At 47.9% G+C, this 21,505-nt stretch overlaps 1 protein-coding gene across 4 annotated transcripts in view; it reads left to right on the top strand.

Moving 5' to 3' along the window:
* The window catches only part of P2RX1 (purinergic receptor P2X 1), a 997,156-nt gene that overhangs the window by 772,578 nt on the left and 203,073 nt on the right, over nt 1-21,505 (top strand). For all 4 annotated transcript variants that reach the window (XM_085646926.1, XM_085646924.1, XM_085646927.1 and 1 more), the window contains one exon: nt 1,660-1,790. In XM_085646926.1, the coding sequence (XP_085503052.1) occupies nt 1,660-1,790 (131 nt within the window). The remainder of the gene's footprint in view (nt 1-1,659; nt 1,791-21,505) is intronic.

Here is a 21,505-nt window from a genome sequence, read left to right as displayed (position 1 = left end):
CGCTTCGCGGGCATTGTTAATAGGGGGAAGCTGTGTTAGCGACTGTTTTCAGTCGCTTTAAGTTGGGAACACCTACTTTGCATGTCATTAGTGAAAGATATCGCTGACATGCAAAGCGGCAACAAAACGGTCGCTTTCACCATAAGGCTGTCGCTAACAGCTGTTAGCGACAGCTTGCTAATAGGGCGATAGAAATATCGCCGCTTCAGTGGCAAAAAGTGCCACTAAAGCGGCGATAAGGCCCTTGTTAATATGCCCCAATGTGATCACTAGATGGGTTTCTCTTTCTGATATCACATGCTAATGTTTTGTCTGTAATTCTTAGAGTATGAGATTAGAGCATAGGTAACATGGCCTGCTGCTCAACCATGCTTAGTACTATTTTGGTTGTATGAAGCTTTCTCACACACCTCTGACTCCCTCAAAACCCCTGAATCTAAGGCTTGACTGCAGCGACACACAGCCTCCAGGTAGCATCCACGTGTATGTAGCCTCCTCATACCTCCCCTTTCCATTTAAAGAACCCTGAACTTGGGGCCTGGCTGCAGTGACACACTGCTTCCAGGCAACACACTTATATAAGGGCACTAGGTTAGTTTTGCAGCAGTTTTAAGATCTTCTCATAGTTTCTCGTTGCTCGAATGTGTGTAATTTCTGATATTTATATTTCTTTCCCTCGTCTTAATTGCTTTATTATGCTCGCAAGAAAGTGTCACTCATAGCCATTGAATGTCACTCATTATTTACACTGAGATTCTGAAAATGTCACACATAAGCAATCAGAAACCTTGGCAGCTAAAAATCATGCAATAGTTACAAAATCTGTGTGAACGCAAAGTCATCAGTTTCAGTTTAGTCAAAGGCAGAGGTAGATGAAATGAGGTGTAAATATGTTAAATAACATTTGAGTTGATAAAAGAGTTCAGTGGATTAGTGTACCCACTACAGAGATCTGTGTGGGATTTTAAGACGGTGATTCTATATCTCAAAGCACCAAACCTGTACTACTCGTATTGCCTTATTTGCCATAATAGGTATTGTGTGGCTCAACTATAGTACAGAACGAGATCTGGGTCTAACCTGAAGGACATGATATAGAATCCCAGTGGGTTAACTCAATCTTTCATTCATATGATGCTGGTATAGTTACTACAATTAAGGTATCTAATAATAGCGCCTCTTGTTTACATTGCTAAGATATGGTAAGTGGTAGACTGGTGCGCTGCCCAGGAGAAAACTATGTATGCAGCGCGTGGTTGCCCCAAGAAGTACCATAGGGTTTGGGGGAAGTGGTTGGGTGGGCTTGGTTTAGTTTCGTAGGGGATTCTCCAGATGCTGTCCATTTGATTTGCGTGTACTTTACCTTTGAATTGTCCAGACTAGTGTACACATCCATTTGTTGTCATGGAACCTTGAAGATTGGCTGGTATTTTCCTGTTAAAATCAATAAAAATCTGCTTATCAAAAAAAGATATGGTAAGTGGTTGGAAGCAAAGGTCAATGAAACTACACGTTAGGGATTTTTTTAAATTCATTTGTGCCTTGCAAAGACCAAAAGTGCAAACCATGTCTCTTTTCATTTGTAATTAGTTGTTATGATAAGTGAGTACCAAAAAATCTAACCAATCTCTGACGTTTGTTTCTATGGTTTCTTATCAGGGTGGGACTGTTGGCATATTTGTTAATTGGCAGTGTGATCTGGACTATCACTCCAAACATTGCACACCAACCTACAGGTTCACTCGACTTGATCATCAAGAAAATCAGGTGTCCAGGGGCTTCAACTTCAGGTAAGGGGATCTTTTGGTCTTCAATGTAAACGTGGAACAGATGAGATGGTCGCACTAAGACTCCCTCACACAGGTTGTACAGGACGAGAAAGTCTCGTAATTTCTTTTTGGTTTTGTATAGCGCATACGATACCAGGGATGGGTAGGACACACTTTACACAAATGTATAGGTTGACTGTGACATCAGGTGCAGGAATCTGCATATAACGCATTAACAGAGCAACAATGTCTAGGGCATTAGATTGCTCAAAACATATAAAAATCAAGTAAATATAAATGTAAAGATTTGTTTCCGTGGGCTCAGTAGAGTAACGCTTCCAGTTCTAGAATCTGTTTTTGACCACATGGCCACAGGTTCGAAACCTAATGGGTCCACTCAGCTTTTCAACCCACCATGATGATAAAATGAGTGTAATTGAGGAGGGTAACAGTAAACATCCATTATCTGCCAATAATACAAAGAGACCTCCTAAGGGCCGATCAGTCGCTTGTTATGTTATATATCAGCAGATAAAAAGAACTGCATAGTTGGGAAGTAAAGGTAGAAATGACATTCAAACAGAAGGCATTTCAGTGCTTTTTTGAACTTTCCATAGTATGGTTTCTTTCGGATTGTGGGGACGAGGACACCTGTTTAAGCGTTCTCTGTTTTTTTTTCTTTGGGGCTTCATGAAGGAGGTTGTCGCAGATAATTACAAATTCTCATGGTGGTATGGATTTCCAGTGGCGTTCATTGTTGCCATTAGGAGAAGCCGTGAATTATTTTGACCATAAAATTGACTTGCTATGCAGTCCTGAACACCAATTGCATCCTTGCCATGTATTTTTAGGGGCACCATCAGCCCTAGAACTGGCTGGAAAAGTGGGTTGAACTTAAATGTGCCAACATTATCTCGTTAGATAAGTGTTGATTGAGCAAATGCAGGGCTACAGGCAATAATTTATCTTATGGGTTGTAATATGTGGGTGATAAGTTCCAAGGTATGGCAAGACTAAGTGGCTCTATCGGACATGAAATGGCAAAGCATGGTCTCTGCCTGCAAAGGCTAAAGTGTCTGTGCAAAAAAATGTAGATGTGATGTAGTTGTCCAAATTGGTTTGTGGCCACAATGATGGGTGTGGAATTTGTACAAAGAGGCGGACCTGGGTGTTTGGCCATAGCACAGTAAGGCATATACAAAATGATGCATGAGGCTATCATCTCTCCCCGGGTTCATTTTACCTACACCAAACCAGTTGTAACACAGAGGAATCACATAGCTGTCAAGATTCCTCAATCCATGCGTGACAAGCTGCTCCAGCCCAGGAATATCCTTTCACTTGACTTGTAGTCTTGCTTTTATAACTGGGTGAACGAGACTACAGGACCTAGAATGTAAAGCAACAACCTCGACTGGAGCAGATAGTCTTGCACGGACCTTGGAAATTTGACAGAGCTGCAGACGAGTTAGAGATTTGTGCATCACTTTCGGTAGGCAAACACACTAACTAATGCTCATGCAGTGATGAGCGCGCGTGTAAGGAATTGCATTCATACTCCGTTAGGTTATGACTTAATCATCCACATTTCAGTGGTCACGTTCTTTGTAATCCGTCTGGGGAAATATGCAGCCAAGCCCACGTGGATAGAGACATCTGAGGGAACTCATGAGTGGAAAGACAGCTGTCCTTAACCCAACATTACTCACTGGAGGCAATGAATACTAACTAAATCTGCATGCGCATTCCTGCTGCTTTAGTATTCACGACCCGGTTACTTAGCGGTAATCTTAATTAGTCAGACTCTTGGTCAACCTCACCTAATGATCATGCACTCATGTGCACTGAAGTTGGTTCCAAGTCACACTTAAAAAATTCCCAGCCATCCTATATGACTTCCCTTTCAATTGCCACAGTTCCCTTGATTCAATATAAGATTAAGTCACACATCACCACTTCAAGTTGTTTCCAAGCGCCCAAGAAACCTTTGAAGAGACATCAACTTACCTGCAAAGTGATGAGAAGGATGGAAAACCGGTACTTTCTCAAGGAAGACCAGAATTCGGGCTAAATACGATTACTTGCAAGTGACCAGGCCACTTCCTCCTTGTCCTTCTTCCTCATCACAGTCATCAGAGCTGACAGCCAAGCTAAACTATTCTACTTAAATTGATCAATGCTCAGAATATGACATAAATTGCAAGCCAATTCGATATATGCAACACATCATTATTTTAAAACGGAGTCGAAAACACTAGAACCTAAAGAAGATGAAACATGTCCCCCCAAATTGAAGTCTCTAGTGTTTATTAAACATATGATTTTTTTTTAAAACAAATTTTATTGAGTTATCAAAAACATAGGCACAATAACGTACCCGAATAGGGCTTCAAATGGACAAATTGAAATCAAAATGAGTACTTAGTAGGATATCACCTTTCCACATTACATCAGCAATCGTCGGTAAACAAAAGGAGAAAAGGAACCCCCTCCTGATATGGGGAAATGTGATTTGAATTGGGGATAATCCCTCATACCCCATCCTCTGTCCTGTAGTATAGTCAGTGAGATCTATTAGTTGGTATCTCTCCGGCCATCATCCATAGCATGTAACTCTAACAACCCCCCTCCCCTCCCAATCTCAACTATCCCCCCCTACCTCCCCTCCCCCCCCCCAGGCATGTCGCTGAGTTAATAAAGGTTCGCTGTCGGTATTTTGGGGCAGAACAGTGATGTTCTGTGGCCCATGCATCTGTGGCCCATGCATTCCAAACCGCAAGTGTCAGTGTCGGAGACAAGTGATCACCCAGGGTCGCCCCGCCTTATCTGCGCTCTGCCCTCTAGTAGATCAGTGCCTCCCAACCTCAGTTGTCTGCTGCTGGATCCCCCCAATCAGGAGTGCCCTCAATATCGCCAGGTGGGTGTTTTACCAGCTCCACCAGTGCGACCCACACACGCGCCATCCCCAGGGATTGGTCGCTCCCAGTGCGGCTGGCCATTCGCAATCTACAGTTCCCCTCCGCTTCTGCCCATTTCACTAACTCCCTAGTCCATCGCGCTAAGTTGGAGCCAGTCTTTGCCTTCCAGTGGCTGGTGATCTCCCTCTCGGCCAAGACCAGCCCCAGGTCTATAAACTTGCTAGTGACTTTGGTCTTGGCAGTATGTGGAAATCAATGCAACAAACAACAGCTCAGTGTCAGTGCTACCCCTCTTTCTGTTGCCACCGCCAGCTCAGACGTCACCCCCCTCAAGTACTCTCCTAGAAGTGGACAGTCCCAAAACATGTGGAGATACCCCACCCCTTCCAGGTTACACCGTGGACACGCTGTCGAAACCCCGAAGTATTCATTCATCTTACCCGGGGTAAGGTACGCCCTATGCAACACGTAGAAGTGGATTAGCTGGAAGCAGGCATTCCTGGAACACTTCCAGGCCCGTTCTACCAATTCCCCCCACGGCTTCTCCTCAATGGGTTCACCCAAATCCTCTTCCCACTTGAGACGCAGGGCCGACAAGGGCTTTCGCAAGCTGTGGGCAATCCTCCTGTAGAGACACGTGACCGCCTTAAACGTTCCCACCGCCATTTCTACATATTGGCAGGCCAGCGAGGTCTGAGGTTCCACCATCCCCTTCCGCCAGTGTTTCCTAATGGCTGCTGTCAGTGCGACATGAAGCAGGAAGTCCCCTCGTGGTAGGTCATGGTGCACCACCAGGTCATTAAAAGGTAGGTGGTTGCTATCTTCAAATAGATCCCCTATATTAGTGATCCCTGCCTCCTCCCAGTCCCGTAGTCTACCCCAATCACCTCCATGAGGTAGGACCTCACATATTGTCAGCGGGATCTCCGGAGCCTAGGGGGTGCGTGCGCATGCACGCATGCCTTGCCAATCGGTTCCAACACTGGCGCACCACCTGTAAGTCAGTCGGGAGCAACCTATTCCTAATGGGCAATCGCAGCAGCACCCGGGATAGCATCGCCAAGGGAGGGTCCGGCCCATCAGACTCCTCCTGGTGCCTAGTCCGGACTTCCACCCATTTGGTGAACCATTGTAACTACGCTGCATGGTAATAGGCCTCTAGATCCGGTAAGGCAAATCCTCCCTCCGCCCTGGGCCGCTGCATGGTGACCAGGGCCACCCTGCATCACCCCGCACCCCACAAGAATCCTGTAAGCAATGTGTTGAGCTTCGCAAACACCTTAGTTGGGATACAGATCGGGAGCGTCCCAAAAAAATAGAGAAGCCTGGGCAGTGTGACCATTTTCACCAAGGCAACCCTGGCTGCTACCGATAACGGGAGTTTTTCCATAAAAACAAAACAGGTCTTGACCTTATGTACAGCTCGTCCTATGTTGCCCTCCAGTATGTCATTAGGGTTGTGATATATCTGGGTTCCATCCCTGCCTGGATGTGTCGGGAAAAGACAGAACTTGGACCAGTTCACAAGAAGCCCCGCGGCCTCCCCCAGAGAATGCAGCAGCCCCTTAGCTCCCCGGAGGGCCTCCCCCAAGTCAGCCAGAAACAAAAGGAGATCGTCGGCATACAGCGCTATGTGTTGTAAGTGTCCATCCACTAATAACCCCTGGTAGTAACGTCCCGATCTGTCCTGAACAGCCATTGACTCCTTTGCCAGCGCAAAGAGCAGGGTCGACAGTGGGCAACCCTGCCTCGTCCCCCTACCCACGTTGCAAGCAGCAGAGATCAACCCTCCCGTTCAGACCCTGGCAGTGGAGTTGTTATACAAGATCGCTGTCCATTCCACGAAGCAGTCTCCCAGGCCAAAAGCCCTCAGGACCGCGAAAAGATATGGCCACTCTAGGCTATCGAAGGCTATCTCGATATCAACCGCAAAAATACAAGCCTCCTTCCTGCAATAGGTGTCCGCCCGCAGGATAAATCCCGCTTGGTCCACGTGAACTAACTTTGACATGTGGGCCATTAGCCGACTAGCCAGGATTCGACTTAGTATCTTATAGTCCAGATTAAGCATGGCAAGTGGTCTGTATGCAGTCCGGTCCCAGGCCAGCTTACCCAGTTTAAGGAGAGGCACGATGATTGCCTCCCTTGTGGAAGCAGGAAGACAACCCTCCTGCCGCGCTTTGTTATATACTACGACCAGCTTCGGGGCCAGGGTATCTACAAATTCAGAATAAAATTCCACCGGAAGGCCGTCCGTCCCCGGCGTCTTGTTCCTAGCCATATGCTTGACAGCGCTGCGCACTTCCCCCACCTCAACATCTTTACCAAGCTCCTCCGTCGCCTTGATATCAATCTGGGGGAGTTCTATCCCCTCTAAGAGCCCCATTCCATTGGCAGCTCCAGGATCAAGCCTACTCTGATAAAGAGTGGTATAATAGTCCAGAAAGTGTGTGTTGATGGCTTGTTGAGTGTAAGACGCCACCCCCCGATCCCTAATCTCCAGGATCGGCGTGCCTCTACGCGCGGGGTTTGCCAACCATGCCAGCAGCGCTCCAGATTTGTCCCGTTCTTCTTGGGCCCGAGTGGTATCGGCCTTATAATCAAAGGAGCATAGCCTTTCCACCTGCGTCGCCACCTCCTCACGTGCCGCAAGCAGGCCCTCCTGCCTATTAGGTCGTTTCGGTCTCTCCTTTTCCAGGTCTCGGAGCCTATTCTCTGCCCTCAGCACATTCTGTGTCAGCACCTTTCAAACTTCCACCAACTCCCCAATGCAACGCCCTCTGATTACTGTTTTGAACGCGTCCCAATCGATAAGTAGGCTCGATGCAGACCCAGCATTATCTAGGAAATAGTCGTCAATCACAGATCCAATCGTGGTCTTAAACACCGGATCCTCGAGCGCCTCCGGTCTCAATCGCCAAGTATGAATTGCAGGCCTTGCCCGTATCCAATCCAGCTATAGTAGCAACGGGTTATGATCAGAAATCGTTCTGGTCAAATATTCACTATGGGTAATCCCTCCGTGCACATCTGGAGAGCAAAGGAACGAGTCCAGATGAACATGCAACTTGTGCAACCCAGAGAAGTATGAGTAGTCCCTATCCCCTGGGTGATGGGCCCTGCAAGTATCTATCAGTCCCCACTGGCACTGCCACACCCGCCTAGTCGCTGCAAGTCTGTGCATGGGAGCATCTGGAAGAGGTGGATGAGAGCGATCCAGGTCCACGTCAGCAACACAATTAAAGTCCCCCCCAGCAGCACTGAACCCGTCAACAGGGGAGCCAGCTTCCCGGAGAGGTGTGCAAAGAAATCAGCTTGATGTACGTTGGGGGCGTAGTGGCTCCCTAACACTATATCTCTGCCGTCCAGTCATCCCACTACTACCACGTATCTACCATCTGGGTCAATCAGCTGCCTAGTGCTCTGAAACGGAACCCCCGCTCGTATCCAGATCAATTTGCCCCTGGCAAAGGCCGAGTATGAGGTGTAGAACAACTGCCCCCTCCATCTACGCTGTAGTGTCGCCCCCTCCGTCTGTGTTAAATGCATTTCCTTCAGCAGAGCAATCTGTACTCCCCTCCTCACCAAATACGCATGAATCTTGTGCCGGCGTGTCATAGTGTGCATGCCCCTGCAATTCCATGACATACATTTAAGTCCTACGGTGGAACCCATATCTTGAACCTCAGTGGTCTTCTCTCCTGCCCTACCTCAACAACAATTTCAGAGAGCGCTGCAGGGTAGAGATTGCGTCCGGAACCTCCTCTAAAGTCGTCTCAGTAGCTTTCACCCGCTCCTTGAGCTTGCGGTGGTCATCCTTCAGGAGATTGAGATCCACCCCTATGGCGTCCATCTTGGTCTCCAATGCTTCCCTCGAGGAGGTGATGGCCTGAATTATTTCCACCAGCGTGGGGCCCTCTGCTGCGTCGTCTCTCCGCTGTTTCGCCATGTCCTCCTCTTCATCCGATTGTTGCCCCATGGCTTCCACATGTAAGGCTGTGAAGCCCTTCCGGCGAGATGTTCACCCCTTTCGGACTGGTTGCGATGGGTCATGCAGAACTTCCAGCGAAGGAGCACAGAGAAGTTCAGGAGGTACACCACGGCGTAGTAGGCCGCTTCCTTGGTGCTACACAGTAGAGAGTACTATTCAAGTTCGCCAGCACAGAAGGGGAACCGGGTGGTCATCTCCCCCCCAGATTGTAGAGTGCTCCCTCCTGAGATCTTCTGGCTTTCCAGAGTAGAGGTCGACTGGCCTCGTTCCTCTCGACTATCACAGCGAGGGGTGTTGTAGTCCTGGGCCCCCCGCTCCTCACTGGCTTCCGCCGTCTGTATCCTTCGAACCAGCCCTCAGTGGCGATCAGAAGTGTCCCCCCTTCGTCCGCATCACGTGATCACTCACAGCCAGAGAGGGCACGTCAAGGCTCCCTTAAGTGCTGTGTGAGCATCCCCCTATGGACGCAGTCAGTCTATGTGCTCTGCTGGCACTGGTCGGCCTCCCTGGGACTCAGAGTTCACAGTATGGGGTCCGTGGTCAATATCCCCCTCAGAGTCAGTGGGCTCACATTGCCTCGCCAGCAGCCACTCCCTCGTTGCGGAGGTCTTCTGGTCAGCGCTTCCAATACCCCAAACCCAGCATAATGGCAGAACCCATCATGGCCCTGGGCAGTAGAAGTCCGCCGCATCCAGAAGTAGGGGGTCTCATTGCCACGCTCCGCACCCCGCTGCTCGGCTGATTGTCCCACCGCACCGCTGGCATCAGGTCTCAGCTTTAGCAATGGGCACCACCATTTTGTGTGTGGGGCGAGTCTCCCGGTCGAGCAGAGCACTCGCAGTTCCCGGCAGCCCCGATGCCCCGCACTCACCAGCTGCTTCGTCAGCCGCCACTCCGCACTGCCTCTGGAGCGAGGAAGCCTCTTAGGGAGCCCCAGAGCTCTGTGTGAGCGCTCGGCGATTTCTTCCGCCACTGCTCCCGGCCACCATCTTAGGTGCGCGGCACTCGGATCCGTCCGGTTTCAGTTACAGTGCTTTTGGTCACTGCAGGGGCAGCGCTGAGCCCCCACCTTCGCCCAGCATGGGCAGCATGGCTTCCGCCACCAGGTTTTCGATAATGTGCCCCTTCAAAGTACCAGGAGGATTGCGGGCAGGGGTGCGGCGCGGACAGAGCTCTGGAGTCCGCTTCCCCTCACATCGGCGCCAAGCCACACCCCTCCGTGTTTATTAAACATATGATGGGTTGACATGTGGCAACATTACAGGTGTCAGCCATCAAAGCTTCTTTCAGCGAAGTCCAAGATGCAGAAACTCCAAGAGGCAACCTTCCCTGAAACTGTGCTGAAAGGGACGTCTCTTGATTAAGCAGTTACGATGGCGTGCTTCCGTCACCAACTGTAAGTCGCTGACGAAGGTCATAGATTCAGACCTCAGAAGCCAAGTAATTAACCAAAAGTCAACCTTTTTGAATGGCTCAGTCCTGGAAAGGTACATCTCCAAATCTTTTCGTACGTTACAGGTATGCAAAATTTCTTCCTTGGGAGAGGAAGGAGTAGGCAAATAAACAGGTAGTACCCAATCCTTCGACCCATGAAAAGACTGCTTTAGAACAAAATCAAGACAAGAATGCAAAATACCCTTGTCTGGAAAAACATTAAGATGGCTCTGAAATTAAATGTGCCCTAAATTCACCAATCTTACAATGCGAGAAAGGTTAAACCAGGAACAAAACTTTATAAAAAAGAAACTTACGGTTCTTTGTCAATAAAGGCTCAGATAGTGTAGCCTACTTAACCTGAAGCACCAACGGCAAATCGCAGGAGAGCACAAGACAAATGATCATTGACCTTTCCAAAAAATAAATCCTTGAAAATCTAGTAATCAAAGCAGAAATACATTCCAACTGTGGATATTGCTAGCCTGAGTAACAAGCCATCTCTCAAGAAGTCAAGAACATGGGACTCACCTGAGAAGCACACCATTTTTCAAGTTTCTGCCAGTGACATGAATAGTATTTTTAATTGGACAGACATCTAGACTGTTGAGTATATTATGCCTTCTCAGTAGAACATGCCATAGACTTCAGATTTAGCCTCATAAATTCCATACCAGCAGCTGTAGGCTGACCAGAGGTGGATCATACAGAGAACGGCCCCTAATGGAGTAGGGTACTAGCAGAAACACCCAGTACACCTGTACTGATAACTGAAGTAGGAGAGGGAACCATGGGCCATGGCTTCAGCACTTGACAACTAGTAGAGCCTCCACCTGGTTGTCCTGTTTTCTTTACATTACCCTCATAATTAATGGTAAAGGAGGAAATGTGTGTAGCAGAAGTTTGGGCCATGGAAAGAACAGAGCATCAACTTTCCATGTTTCTCATCACAAAATTCACATGCAAAATCAACTAAGGTTGTCATTCTTACTGGGGGAAAATAGATCTATTTCTAGAACTCTAGATTTCAGTGTTATCTATTAGAACAATGATGGAGTCAGAGGAAGGGAAAATGAAGAGGAGACAATCCTGTTCAGCTGGTTCACAGGCCCATTATCCATCACTGGAAGAAATGCTGCCCTCAGATGCTGGAAATTGCTCTGCCCATAAGCAAATCTTGCGAGCCAGATTCTGCAATAATTCCTGTGACCTGCATTTATGGTTGATGTATGATATGATTGCCCAATTTTCTCTTCTGATTTGCACATTAGGACCTATCAGCAGCGGAGCAAAATGTAATAGGGCTAGCAGAACCACCTTCTCCTCTTTTGAATTGGAAAATAATTTCCTTTGTTCCCAGGACCATTTCCCTTGAGCCGAATCGTCCCCCAAGGTAGTAACTCAATCTGTCAATCACAGCTGTCATTAGGGTCTTAACCCCTATCCTGATTCTACCACCATAGGAGGGTATGACTCATTACTGGAGTTATAGGACCTCCCTGATCATACTGTTGGGTTTTGGGATCCCACAACATCAGGAGTTGATTCACTAAAGGGTATAGATGTAATCTGGCCCATGGAAGCAGTGTTAATTTCAAGGCCATGCATTGTTGGAATATCAACTATTCACAGGCTAACAGATCTTTGCCGGTCAGGAAAGAGGAGAGGCAGGTGACCAAATTATTTTTCCTTGATCCAGAAAAGAAACCTTTCCAAAATCAATCCAGAAATGTGCTCATACTAATTGTAGATCCTGATTGCCACTAGATGCAACTTTTTCGAGCTAAGCAAAAATATGTTTTCATTGAGAAGACTGCAAAATTCCTTTTCATGTTGACCAGCCTTAAAAAAGAACAAATTAACCAGTCATCCAGATAAGGAAATACTTGAAATCCCCAGGAATGAATAACACCTACTAAAGGTTCCAAGAACCTGGTATAAAATCTTTGAACAAACTCCGATCAAAAGGAAGAACCTGAAATTAGTAATGATTGTTATAAACAAAACAAATTGGTAATGATTGTTATAAACAAAACGGTAGCTATTAATGCTATGACTCCTGTTTCAGAATGTGTAGGTATGCATAGATGAGGTCCAAAAATTCAAGGACATCTTCTGTGTTTGTAAATAGCTGGAGTGCTTGCAGTGACACCGTTTTGAATGTCAAGTGGGTAAAGTACATGTTTACTGCTTTTAAATCCAGAACTGGCATGTAATACCCTGAAACAGGAACAATATGGCATAGAACCATCTTTGCCTTTGGTGAAAAGGGACTAGAATTATCCCCTTCTTGTCCAATATATTTTAGATTCCATCCACTAAGGGGTATAATTTCTGAGGAAACATGTGAAGAAAAATATGAAGAAAACATTCTCCTGTACGCAACTGAAAGATATCTGATACCCATGTTGAACACTGTCCAGGCCCCATTGGTCCGATATTGAGGTTTTGCACTTCTCCTGAAAAATAGGTAACCTTCCTCGAACTTCAAAATTGCGAAGATCCGCAGTAAGGTTTTGCCTTTGGATAGGTGCAAGTTGAATTAGCAAATCTTGGAAGCTGCGACCAAGAGTTGCCAGAAGGAGGAACATCCCAGCCACGTCCTGTGCCTCATAAAGTCCGATTCATAGCTCAGGATGAAATAGAGGTCCAAAAGCTGTTTGTGGACCATATAATTTAATCCTGATGGAAGATTTTGTCAAAACCGTAACTTTTCTGCCTTCAACAGACTTTTTCACCAATGTATCTAGCGAGAAACCTAAATATTTCAAACCAGTAAAGTAGATGTACATCAGAAAGTTTTTCTGGGTTGAGTCTGAATTCCAGGACCTCATTTATATCTGCCTTCTAGTGGCAATTGATTGCCTCGCTGCTGCTACCCTCAAAGAATCAAATGAAATATCCGATAGAAAATTGACTTGTTGCTCATTATAAACAAGGTTGCAGAGGATTCCAGTCTGCAAGCTTTTGAAAGTCTTTCAACAAAGATTACCTTTTTTAACTTTTATAGACTGAAACCTAAATCAAAAAATTAGGCGCAGAATATGATCTCATCACCATCACGTTAACTCTTTTGTCAAGTGAATAGGCTGATGATGCCTATTCCAAAATGATTGAACCTTGACATAACAAGCCTGCCATCAAGAAATCCACTTTTATGACTAGAAGAAATTCAGCAGCAAAGCCCTGAAAAGTATACCTTTTGGCTTGGAAGGGAGGAAATGTATGCTACCTTCTTCCACTCATTTGAGAAAACTTTCTTTATAGCTCCAAGAAGATGTAAACTCTTAGGTACCGTTTCCTGGTACTGGAAAAAAATAATCATCATCCTCTTCCTGGACTGGTACTTCTGAAACCGACAGATTCTCCCTGAGCTGCCCAAAAGAACCACTTTTAACTCAGATCCTTGAATGGCCTTGACCTCTTCCTCCACCATCTCTTGATCCACTGAATCAGGAGGGTTCAGATAGAACCGTCCTAGAAGAAGATGGAAATTATTTAGCTTTAAATGCACCAGAAACTGCATGATCAATCATTCTCTGAATGACACCCATTGGAGGGATCGGAGTAATAGATTGCCCCTCTTCTTCGTTTGCTGTAGAGGCATTTTCCTTCTCAGTGTGGTGCTTTTTGCTGCCACATTTTTACTTTCGATCTTCAATTTTTCCTAACAAGAAAAAAACTATCCAATAGAAGGCATCAAAACCTTGCAGAAATCTAAAGAACACCTCCGAAATGGAAATCTTGCATAAGTGACTCCCAAACACCAAGAACAAGCTGTGCCTTTAAACAGGGCAGCCCATTTCCAGCATGCTTATTGCCTCTGGAGAAGGATAAGTGTGCTGGTTACACTTCTTGCGAGACTAAAGCTATCTTTGAGTGAGGCATCAGATGTGTACCCATCAAACTCTTGGTTTTCAGACCCCTCTGCAACGCTGAACGGGGTAAGTTACCATAATATATTTCATACAAGCACCACTTATGCAGGTGCTTAGCCTAAGAGAACAAGGAGTGTGCTGTTCCTACGTGGGGATCTAGGTCTCCCAGAACAGAAAGTTGAAGGAAGTGCTCCTTCTAGGAGCAAGAGCCCCCACACACCCAGGGGACAGGTCATGCTTCATCATCCGGCAGCTCCTCATTGCGCCGCCACTTCAATGCCCAACGGGCCCCTGGAAGGGGCTCTTTGCCAGAGTTCTTTTCTTTTTTGCCAGTGTGAAGGATGAGGTTCGATGACTAGGTGTGAGTGAAATGGGAAAAGGGTGTGTATTAAAAATGAGTAACGGGATCCAAAGGCTATTTTAATCACTGGGTCCCTTTGTCATGGTTAAAATGTGGATTGAGCAAGCAATAGATGGAATGGTCTATCCTACCTACAGTTGGTGTGAGTCAAGGGTCAGCATGCTTCATGCATGTTACTGTCCAGTAGGATCATGGCAGTTCTTTAGGACCAATCAACCTTTTTCTACTCAAACAAGGATGGACAGTTAAAGTATGAGCAAACCATGCCCTGTATACATTACATAGATATGTAGTATATCTCCTGGGGACACACCTAGGATACGGAGAGAAAAAAGGGTACAAAGAACAACATTAAAAACATACACTCATAGATAAATTTGCCAAACGTTGAGCATAACCACCTCAGACCCGGTGACAATGCTCACAGTCTGTGTAAAAGCATTGTCATGCTGTTCATCACAGGCAATAAAACAGGCAGGTGATAAATGCATGCAATTACATGTTCACCATTAATTTAGCCAGCATAATTATTTTGACATACTGAGGACTGTTGTTATTTATTTGTCTAATGAGCCCAGGAGGTGGTTCGGCTATCACTGCAAACCAGACAGGTGCAATCAAACCCACCAGGACACCGGGACACCGGACACAAACAAGTGTCCGGTGCTTGTAAATGATCAGAAACTCACCCAAAATTGGGTGAATATGGGGCCCTAATTGGATCTGTCAGGACATGCCGATGGTCCTAAAATAGAGAGGGAGGAGGAGGCCGGTCTATCATTGATACTTGGTTCTGTTGCCTGGGGATTTTTGTGCATCCCCGTGGCGAGCCTGGCTGTGGTATAGGGCTACGGCGTGTTGCCGATTGCTGCCTTCTTGGGGAGGAGGGTGGAGTAAGGGGAGAGGGAAAGGAGACAGGGGGAGTTGTGTGGGCGGGCAATACTTACAGTAGTCTGTGCGCGATTCCGGCTGCAGACCTACCCCTCGCTCTGCCGGTGCGGAAATGGAGATCCCGCCTGTATGCCTACTTTGCGGCCCCCGGGGGAAGTGAGGTCGGCAGACCACTCTTCCCCCGGGGTGTTCGCGCGATAGTAGGACAGGGTGGGTGTCAGTTAGCTTCAGGGGTGGGATGTAGGGTAGGGTTTAAAGGGGGCAGGAAGGGAAGTTCTTCCTCTTCCTGTCCCCAGCACCGTTCGGGAAAGGTTAGAAAGTTTGACCACCCTCCCACCCTACATGTGTTAGGAGTGGGGAAAGGGTTTTGGCTTTGAATTGCGTGCCAGTTTAGGACGGGTTGAGGTGTGTGCTAGCAGTACTTGGGAGGGGTGGGGAGTCTATGACGGGCATACTCACCCTTCCGGGGGGGAAATACAGGTGCATGATGGGGGTGCAACATGCAGGAGTGAGATGGCTGGAGATGCTGGAGGAGGTTGGAAGAGAACTGAGGAAGCGAATGGTATAAGGGAATGAGGTCGCTGAGTGAATCGGGAGTGAGTAACTGGTGTGTGGGAGTGGATAATGGATGAAAGACATGGAGTTGGGGATTGGTATATGTTTATTGATGTTATGTTTAAATATGGTTGTCAACCCTGTCCTAATAAAATGGCCTTTTACGCTAACTATCAGCGTGGAGTGGTTATTGTGTGAATCTATTTCCTGCTCTCCGTCTGGGGATTGAAGCATCAGTAGGTAGTCCGGATGGGGCGCGTACTCGGTGCCATCTTGAGCGTGGTATAAGCCCGGGGCATGGAATGGGTCATTGGTTGTAAAACGGTTCTGCCGGGGTCAACCATGGAAGACGCCAGCTTTGGGATCGAATGGAAATAACTGTTGCTGTAAAAAAAAAAGAAATGTAATCTATGCATGCGTACACGGCCTTCATTAGGTGGCCCCAGGGTTCATTCATGTCTAGGTGTCATGGACAACGGGATGCACCGGTGTTTATTGTGCCGTCCTCAGGACATCAATTAAGGCCCCCTAAATGGGTGTTGCCATGATCATCCCTATAGGTGGGTGGCTCGGGGGGTGTGGAGGAAGAAGGGTAACTACAAGAGAATTAACCTGTATAGTTTGCAGGGTGAAGTGCGGTCCCGTCTGCGACAGGTTGGGTGGCCTGGTACATATTAAGTGGTTGTTGACCCATGTGGGTGAGTCACATGTGGGGTGTAAAGTGGTCAGTGTTTTTTTTTGGTCATGATGTTTCAGACCTGACCTGGTCCTTTGATGGGGGGTGCGCACTATCCGATCCCCGGCGAAGCCTGATGCTCCGCAGTAATTGTGACCCACAGTGTGTTGTATGTCTCATACTGCTTGTATAGTCCCTATAATGTTACTTCACCCCAGTGTATTTCTTCATTGAGCCTAGTGACATGTGTAGAAAGGCGGAAAATCCATTGTTGTTCCCTGTGGAATAGATCGTCACTGGGCATGCGCGTATGTGCAAAAGAGCAAGGAACAACAATAGGGCTCCTGCCCTGCTTCTTTACTCACTTTCCATTAGTAATTTGGTCTATTAACACAAATCCAATTGGTCGCACACTGCTCGTCCTACCAGCGTGTTACCCCAAAGCATTATGGTCCATGAAGTCAGCATCAGCGAGTGCGCCTCTGCCAAAGTATTAAGCAAAATTAAAATCGCGTTGGCCATCCCTGGACACGTTTTTCGAGGTTATTACCTCTCGTCAGCAGGGAATAGGCATGTGTGTAGGGTTGCTGCGTAGGCTGCCAAAATTTGTTCTCAGGTCCAGTACCGCTCGTGGCACTCAGGTGCGTAACCATGAGCTCGTCAGCCCCACTGGCTTAAGGGAGCCTGAATATTAACACAAATCCAATTGGTCGCACACTGCTCGTCCTACCAGCGTGTTACCCCAAAGCATTATGGTCCATGAAGTCAGCATCAGCGAGTGCGCCTCTGCCAAAGTATTAAGCAAAATTAAAATCGCGTTGGCCATCCCTGGACACGTGTTTCGAGGTTATTACCTCTCGTCAGCAGGGAATAGGCATGTGTGTAGGGTTGCTGCGTAGGCTGCCAAAAAATGTTCTCAGGTCCAGTATCGCTTGTGGCACTCAGGTGCGTAACCATGAGCTCGTCAGCCCCACCGGCTCAAGGGAGCCTGAATATTAACACAAATCCAATTGGTCGCACACTGCTCGTCCTACCAGCGTGTTACCCCAAAGCATTATGGTCCATGAAGTCAGCATCAGGGAGTGCACCTCTGCCAAAGTATTAAGCAAAATTAAAATCGCGTTGGCCATCCCTGGACACGTGTTTCGAGGTTATTACCTCTCGTCAGCAGGGAATAGGCATGTGTGTAGGGTTGCTGCCTAGGCTGCCAAAAATTGTTCTCAGGTCTAGTACCGCTCGTGGCACTCAGGTGCGTAACCATGAGCTCGTCAGCCCCACCGGCTCAAGGGAGCCTGAATATTAACACAAATCCAATTGATCGCACACTGCTCGTCCTACCAGCGTGTTACCCCAAAGCATTATGGTCCATGAAGTCAGCATCAGCGAGTGCGCCTCTGCCAAAGTATTAAGCAAAATTAAAATCGCGTTGGCCATCCCTGGACACGTGTTTCGAGGTTATTACCTCTTGTCAGCAAGGAATAGGCATGTGTGTAGGGTTGCTGCGTAGGCTGCCAAAAATTGTTCTCAGGTCCAGTACCGCTCGTGGCACTCAGGTGCGTCACCATGAGCTCGTCAGCCCCACCGGCTCAAGGGAGCCTGAATATTAATACAAATCCAATTGGTCGCACACTGCTCGTCCTACCAGCGTGTTACCCCAAAGCATTATGGTCCATGAAGTCAGCATCAGCGAGTGCGCCTCTGCCAAAGTATTAAGCAAAATTAAAATCGCGTTGGCCATCCCTGGACACGTGTTTCGAGGTTATTACCTCTCGTCAGCAGGGAATAGGCATGTGTGTAGGGTTGCTGCGTAGGCTGCCAAAAATTGTTCTCAGGTCTAGTACCGCTCGTGGCACTCAGGTGCGTAACCATGAGCTCGTCAGCCCCACCAGCTCAAGGGAACCTGAATATTAACACAAATCCAATTGGTCGCACACTGCTCGTCCTACCAGCGTGTTACCCCAAAGCATTATGGTCCATGAAGTCAGCATCAGCGAGTGCGCCTCTGCCAAAGTATTAAGCAAAATTAAAATCGCGTTGGCCATCCCTGGACACGTGTTTCGAGGTTATTACCTCTCCTCAGCAAGGAATAGGCATGTGTGTAGGGTTGCTGCGTAGGCTGCCAAAAATTGTTCTCAGGTCCAGTACCGCTCGTGGCACTCAGGTGCGTAACCATGAGCTCGTCAGCCCCACCGGCTCAAGGGAGCCTGAATATTAACGCAAATCCAATTGGTCGCACACTGCTCGTCCTACCAGCGTGTTACCCCAAAGCATTGTGGTCCATGAAGTCAGCATCAGCGAGTGCGCCTCTGCCAAAGTATTAAGCAAAATTAAAATCGCGTTGGCCATCCCTGGACACGTGTTTCGAAGTTATTACCTCTCGTCAGCAGGAATAGGCATGTGTGTAGGGTTGCTGCGTAGGCTGCCAAAAATTGTTCTCAGGTCCAGTACCGCTCGTGGCACTCAGGTGCGTAACCATGAGCTCGTCAGCCCCACCAGCTCAAGGGAGCCTGAATATTAACACAAATCCAATTGGTCGCACACTGCTCGTCCTACCAGCGTGTTACCCCAAAGCATTATGGTCCATGAAGTCAGCGAGTCCGCCTCTGCCAAAGTATTAAGCAAAATTAAAATCGAGTTGGCCATCCCTGGACACGTGTTTCGAGGTTATTACCTCTCGTCAGCAGGGAATAGGCATGTGTGTAGGGTTGCTGCGTAGGCTGCCAAAAAATGTTCTCAGGTCCAGTACCGCTCGTGGCACTCAGGTGCGTAACCATGAGCTCGTCAGCCCCACCGGCTCAAGGGAGCCTGAATATTAACACAAATCCAATTGCTCGCACACTGCTCGTCCTGCCAGCGTGTTACCCCAAAGCATTATGGTCCATGAAGTCAGCATCAGCGAGTGCGCCTCTGCCAAAGTATTAAGCATAATTAAAATTGCGTTGGCCATCCCTGGACACGTGTTTCGAGGTTATTACCTCTCGTCAGCAGGGAATAGGCATGTGCGTAGGGTTGCTGCGTAGGCTGCCAAAAATTGTTCTCAGGTCCAGTTCCGCTCGTGGCACTCAGGTGCGTTACCATGAGCTCGTCAGCCCCACCGGCTCAAGGGAGCCTGAATATTAACACAAATCCAATTGGTCGCACACTGCTCGTCCTACCAGCGTGTTACCCCAAAGCATTATGGTCCATGAAGTCAGCATCAGCGAGTGCGCCTCTGCCAAAGTATTAAGCAAAATTAAAATCGCGTTGGCCATCCCTGGACACGTGTTTCGAGGTTATTACCTCTCGTCAGCAGGGAATAGGCATGTGTGTAGGGTTGCTGCGTAGGCTGCCAAAAAATGTTCTCAGGTCCAGTATCGCTTGTGGCACTCAGGTGCGTAACCATGAGCTCGTCAGCCCCACCGGCTCAAGGGAGCCTGAATATTAACACAAATCCAATTGGTCGCACACTGCTCGTCCTACCAGCGTGTTACCCCAAAGCATTATGGTCCATGAAGTCAGCATCAGGGAGTGCACCTCTGCCAAAGTATTAAGCAAAATTAAAATCGCGTTGGCCATCCCTGGACACGTGTTTCGAGGTTATTACCTCTCGTCAGCAGGGAATAGGCATGTGTGTAGGGTTGCTGCCTAGGCTGCCAAAAATTGTTCTCAGGTCTAGTACCGCTCGTGGCACTCAGGTGCGTAACCATGAGCTCGTCAGCCCCACCGGCTCAAGGGAGCCTGAATATTAACACAAATCCAATTGATCGCACACTGCTCGTCCTACCAGCGTGTTACCCCAAAGCATTATGGTCCATGAAGTCAGCATCAGCGAGTGCGCCTCTGCCAAAGTATTAAGCAAAATTAAAATCGCGTTGGCCATCCCTGGACACGTGTTTCGAGGTTATTACCTCTTGTCAGCAAGGAATAGGCATGTGTGTAGGGTTGCTGCGTAGGCTGCCAAAAATTGTTCTCAGGTCCAGTACCGCTCGTGGCACTCAGGTGCGTCACCATGAGCTCGTCAGCCCCACCGGCTCAAGGGAGCCTGAATATTAATACAAATCCAATTGGTCGCACACTGCTCGTCCTACCAGCGTGTTACCCCAAAGCATTATGGTCCATGAAGTCAGCATCAGCGAGTGCGCCTCTGCCAAAGTATTAAGCAAAATTAAAATCGCGTTGGCCATCCCTGGACACGTGTTTCGAGGTTATTACCTCTCGTCAGCAGGGAATAGGCATGTGTGTAGTGTTGCTGCGTAGGCTGCCAAAAATTGTTCTCAGGTCTAGTACCGCTCGTGGCACTCAGGTGCGTAACCATGAGCTCGTCAGCCCCACCAGCTCAAGGGAACCTGAATATTAACACAAATCCAATTGGTCGCACACTGCTCGTCCTACCAGCGTGTTACCCCAAAGCATTATGGTCCATGAAGTCAGCATCAGCGAGTGCGCCTCTGCCAAAGTATTAAGCAAAATTAAAATCGCGTTGGCCATCCCTGGACACGTGTTTCGAGGTTATTACCTCTCCTCAGCAAGGAATAGGCATGTGTGTAGGGTTGCTGCGTAGGCTGCCAAAAATTGTTCTCAGGTCCAGTACCGCTCGTGGCACTCAGGTGCGTAACCATGAGCTCGTCAGCCCCACCGGCTCAAGGGAGCCTGAATATTAACGCAAATCCAATTGGTCGCACACTGCTCGTCCTACCAGCGTGTTACCCCAAAGCATTGTGGTCCATGAAGTCAGCATCAGCGAGTGCGCCTCTGCCAAAGTATTAAGCAAAATTAAAATCGCGTTGGCCATCCCTGGACACGTGTTTCGAAGTTATTACCTCTCGTCAGCAGGAATAGGCATGTGTGTAGGGTTGCTGCGTAGGCTGCCAAAAATTGTTCTCAGGTCCAGTACCGCTCGTGGCACTCAGGTGCGTAACCATGAGCTCGTCAGCCCCACCAGCTCAAGGGAGCCTGAATATTAACACAAATCCAATTGGTCGCACACTGCTCGTCCTACCAGCGTGTTACCCCAAAGCATTATGGTCCATGAAGTCAGCGAGTGCGCCTCTGC

The sequence above is a fragment of the Triturus cristatus genome, chromosome 3_2, assembly GCF_964204655.1.
Source record: "Triturus cristatus chromosome 3_2, aTriCri1.1, whole genome shotgun sequence".
NCBI classification, from domain to species: Eukaryota; Metazoa; Chordata; class Amphibia; order Caudata; family Salamandridae; genus Triturus; species Triturus cristatus.
The sequence above is the reverse complement of the archived record's forward strand: the minus strand, read 5'-3'. Positions and strand labels throughout refer to the sequence as shown.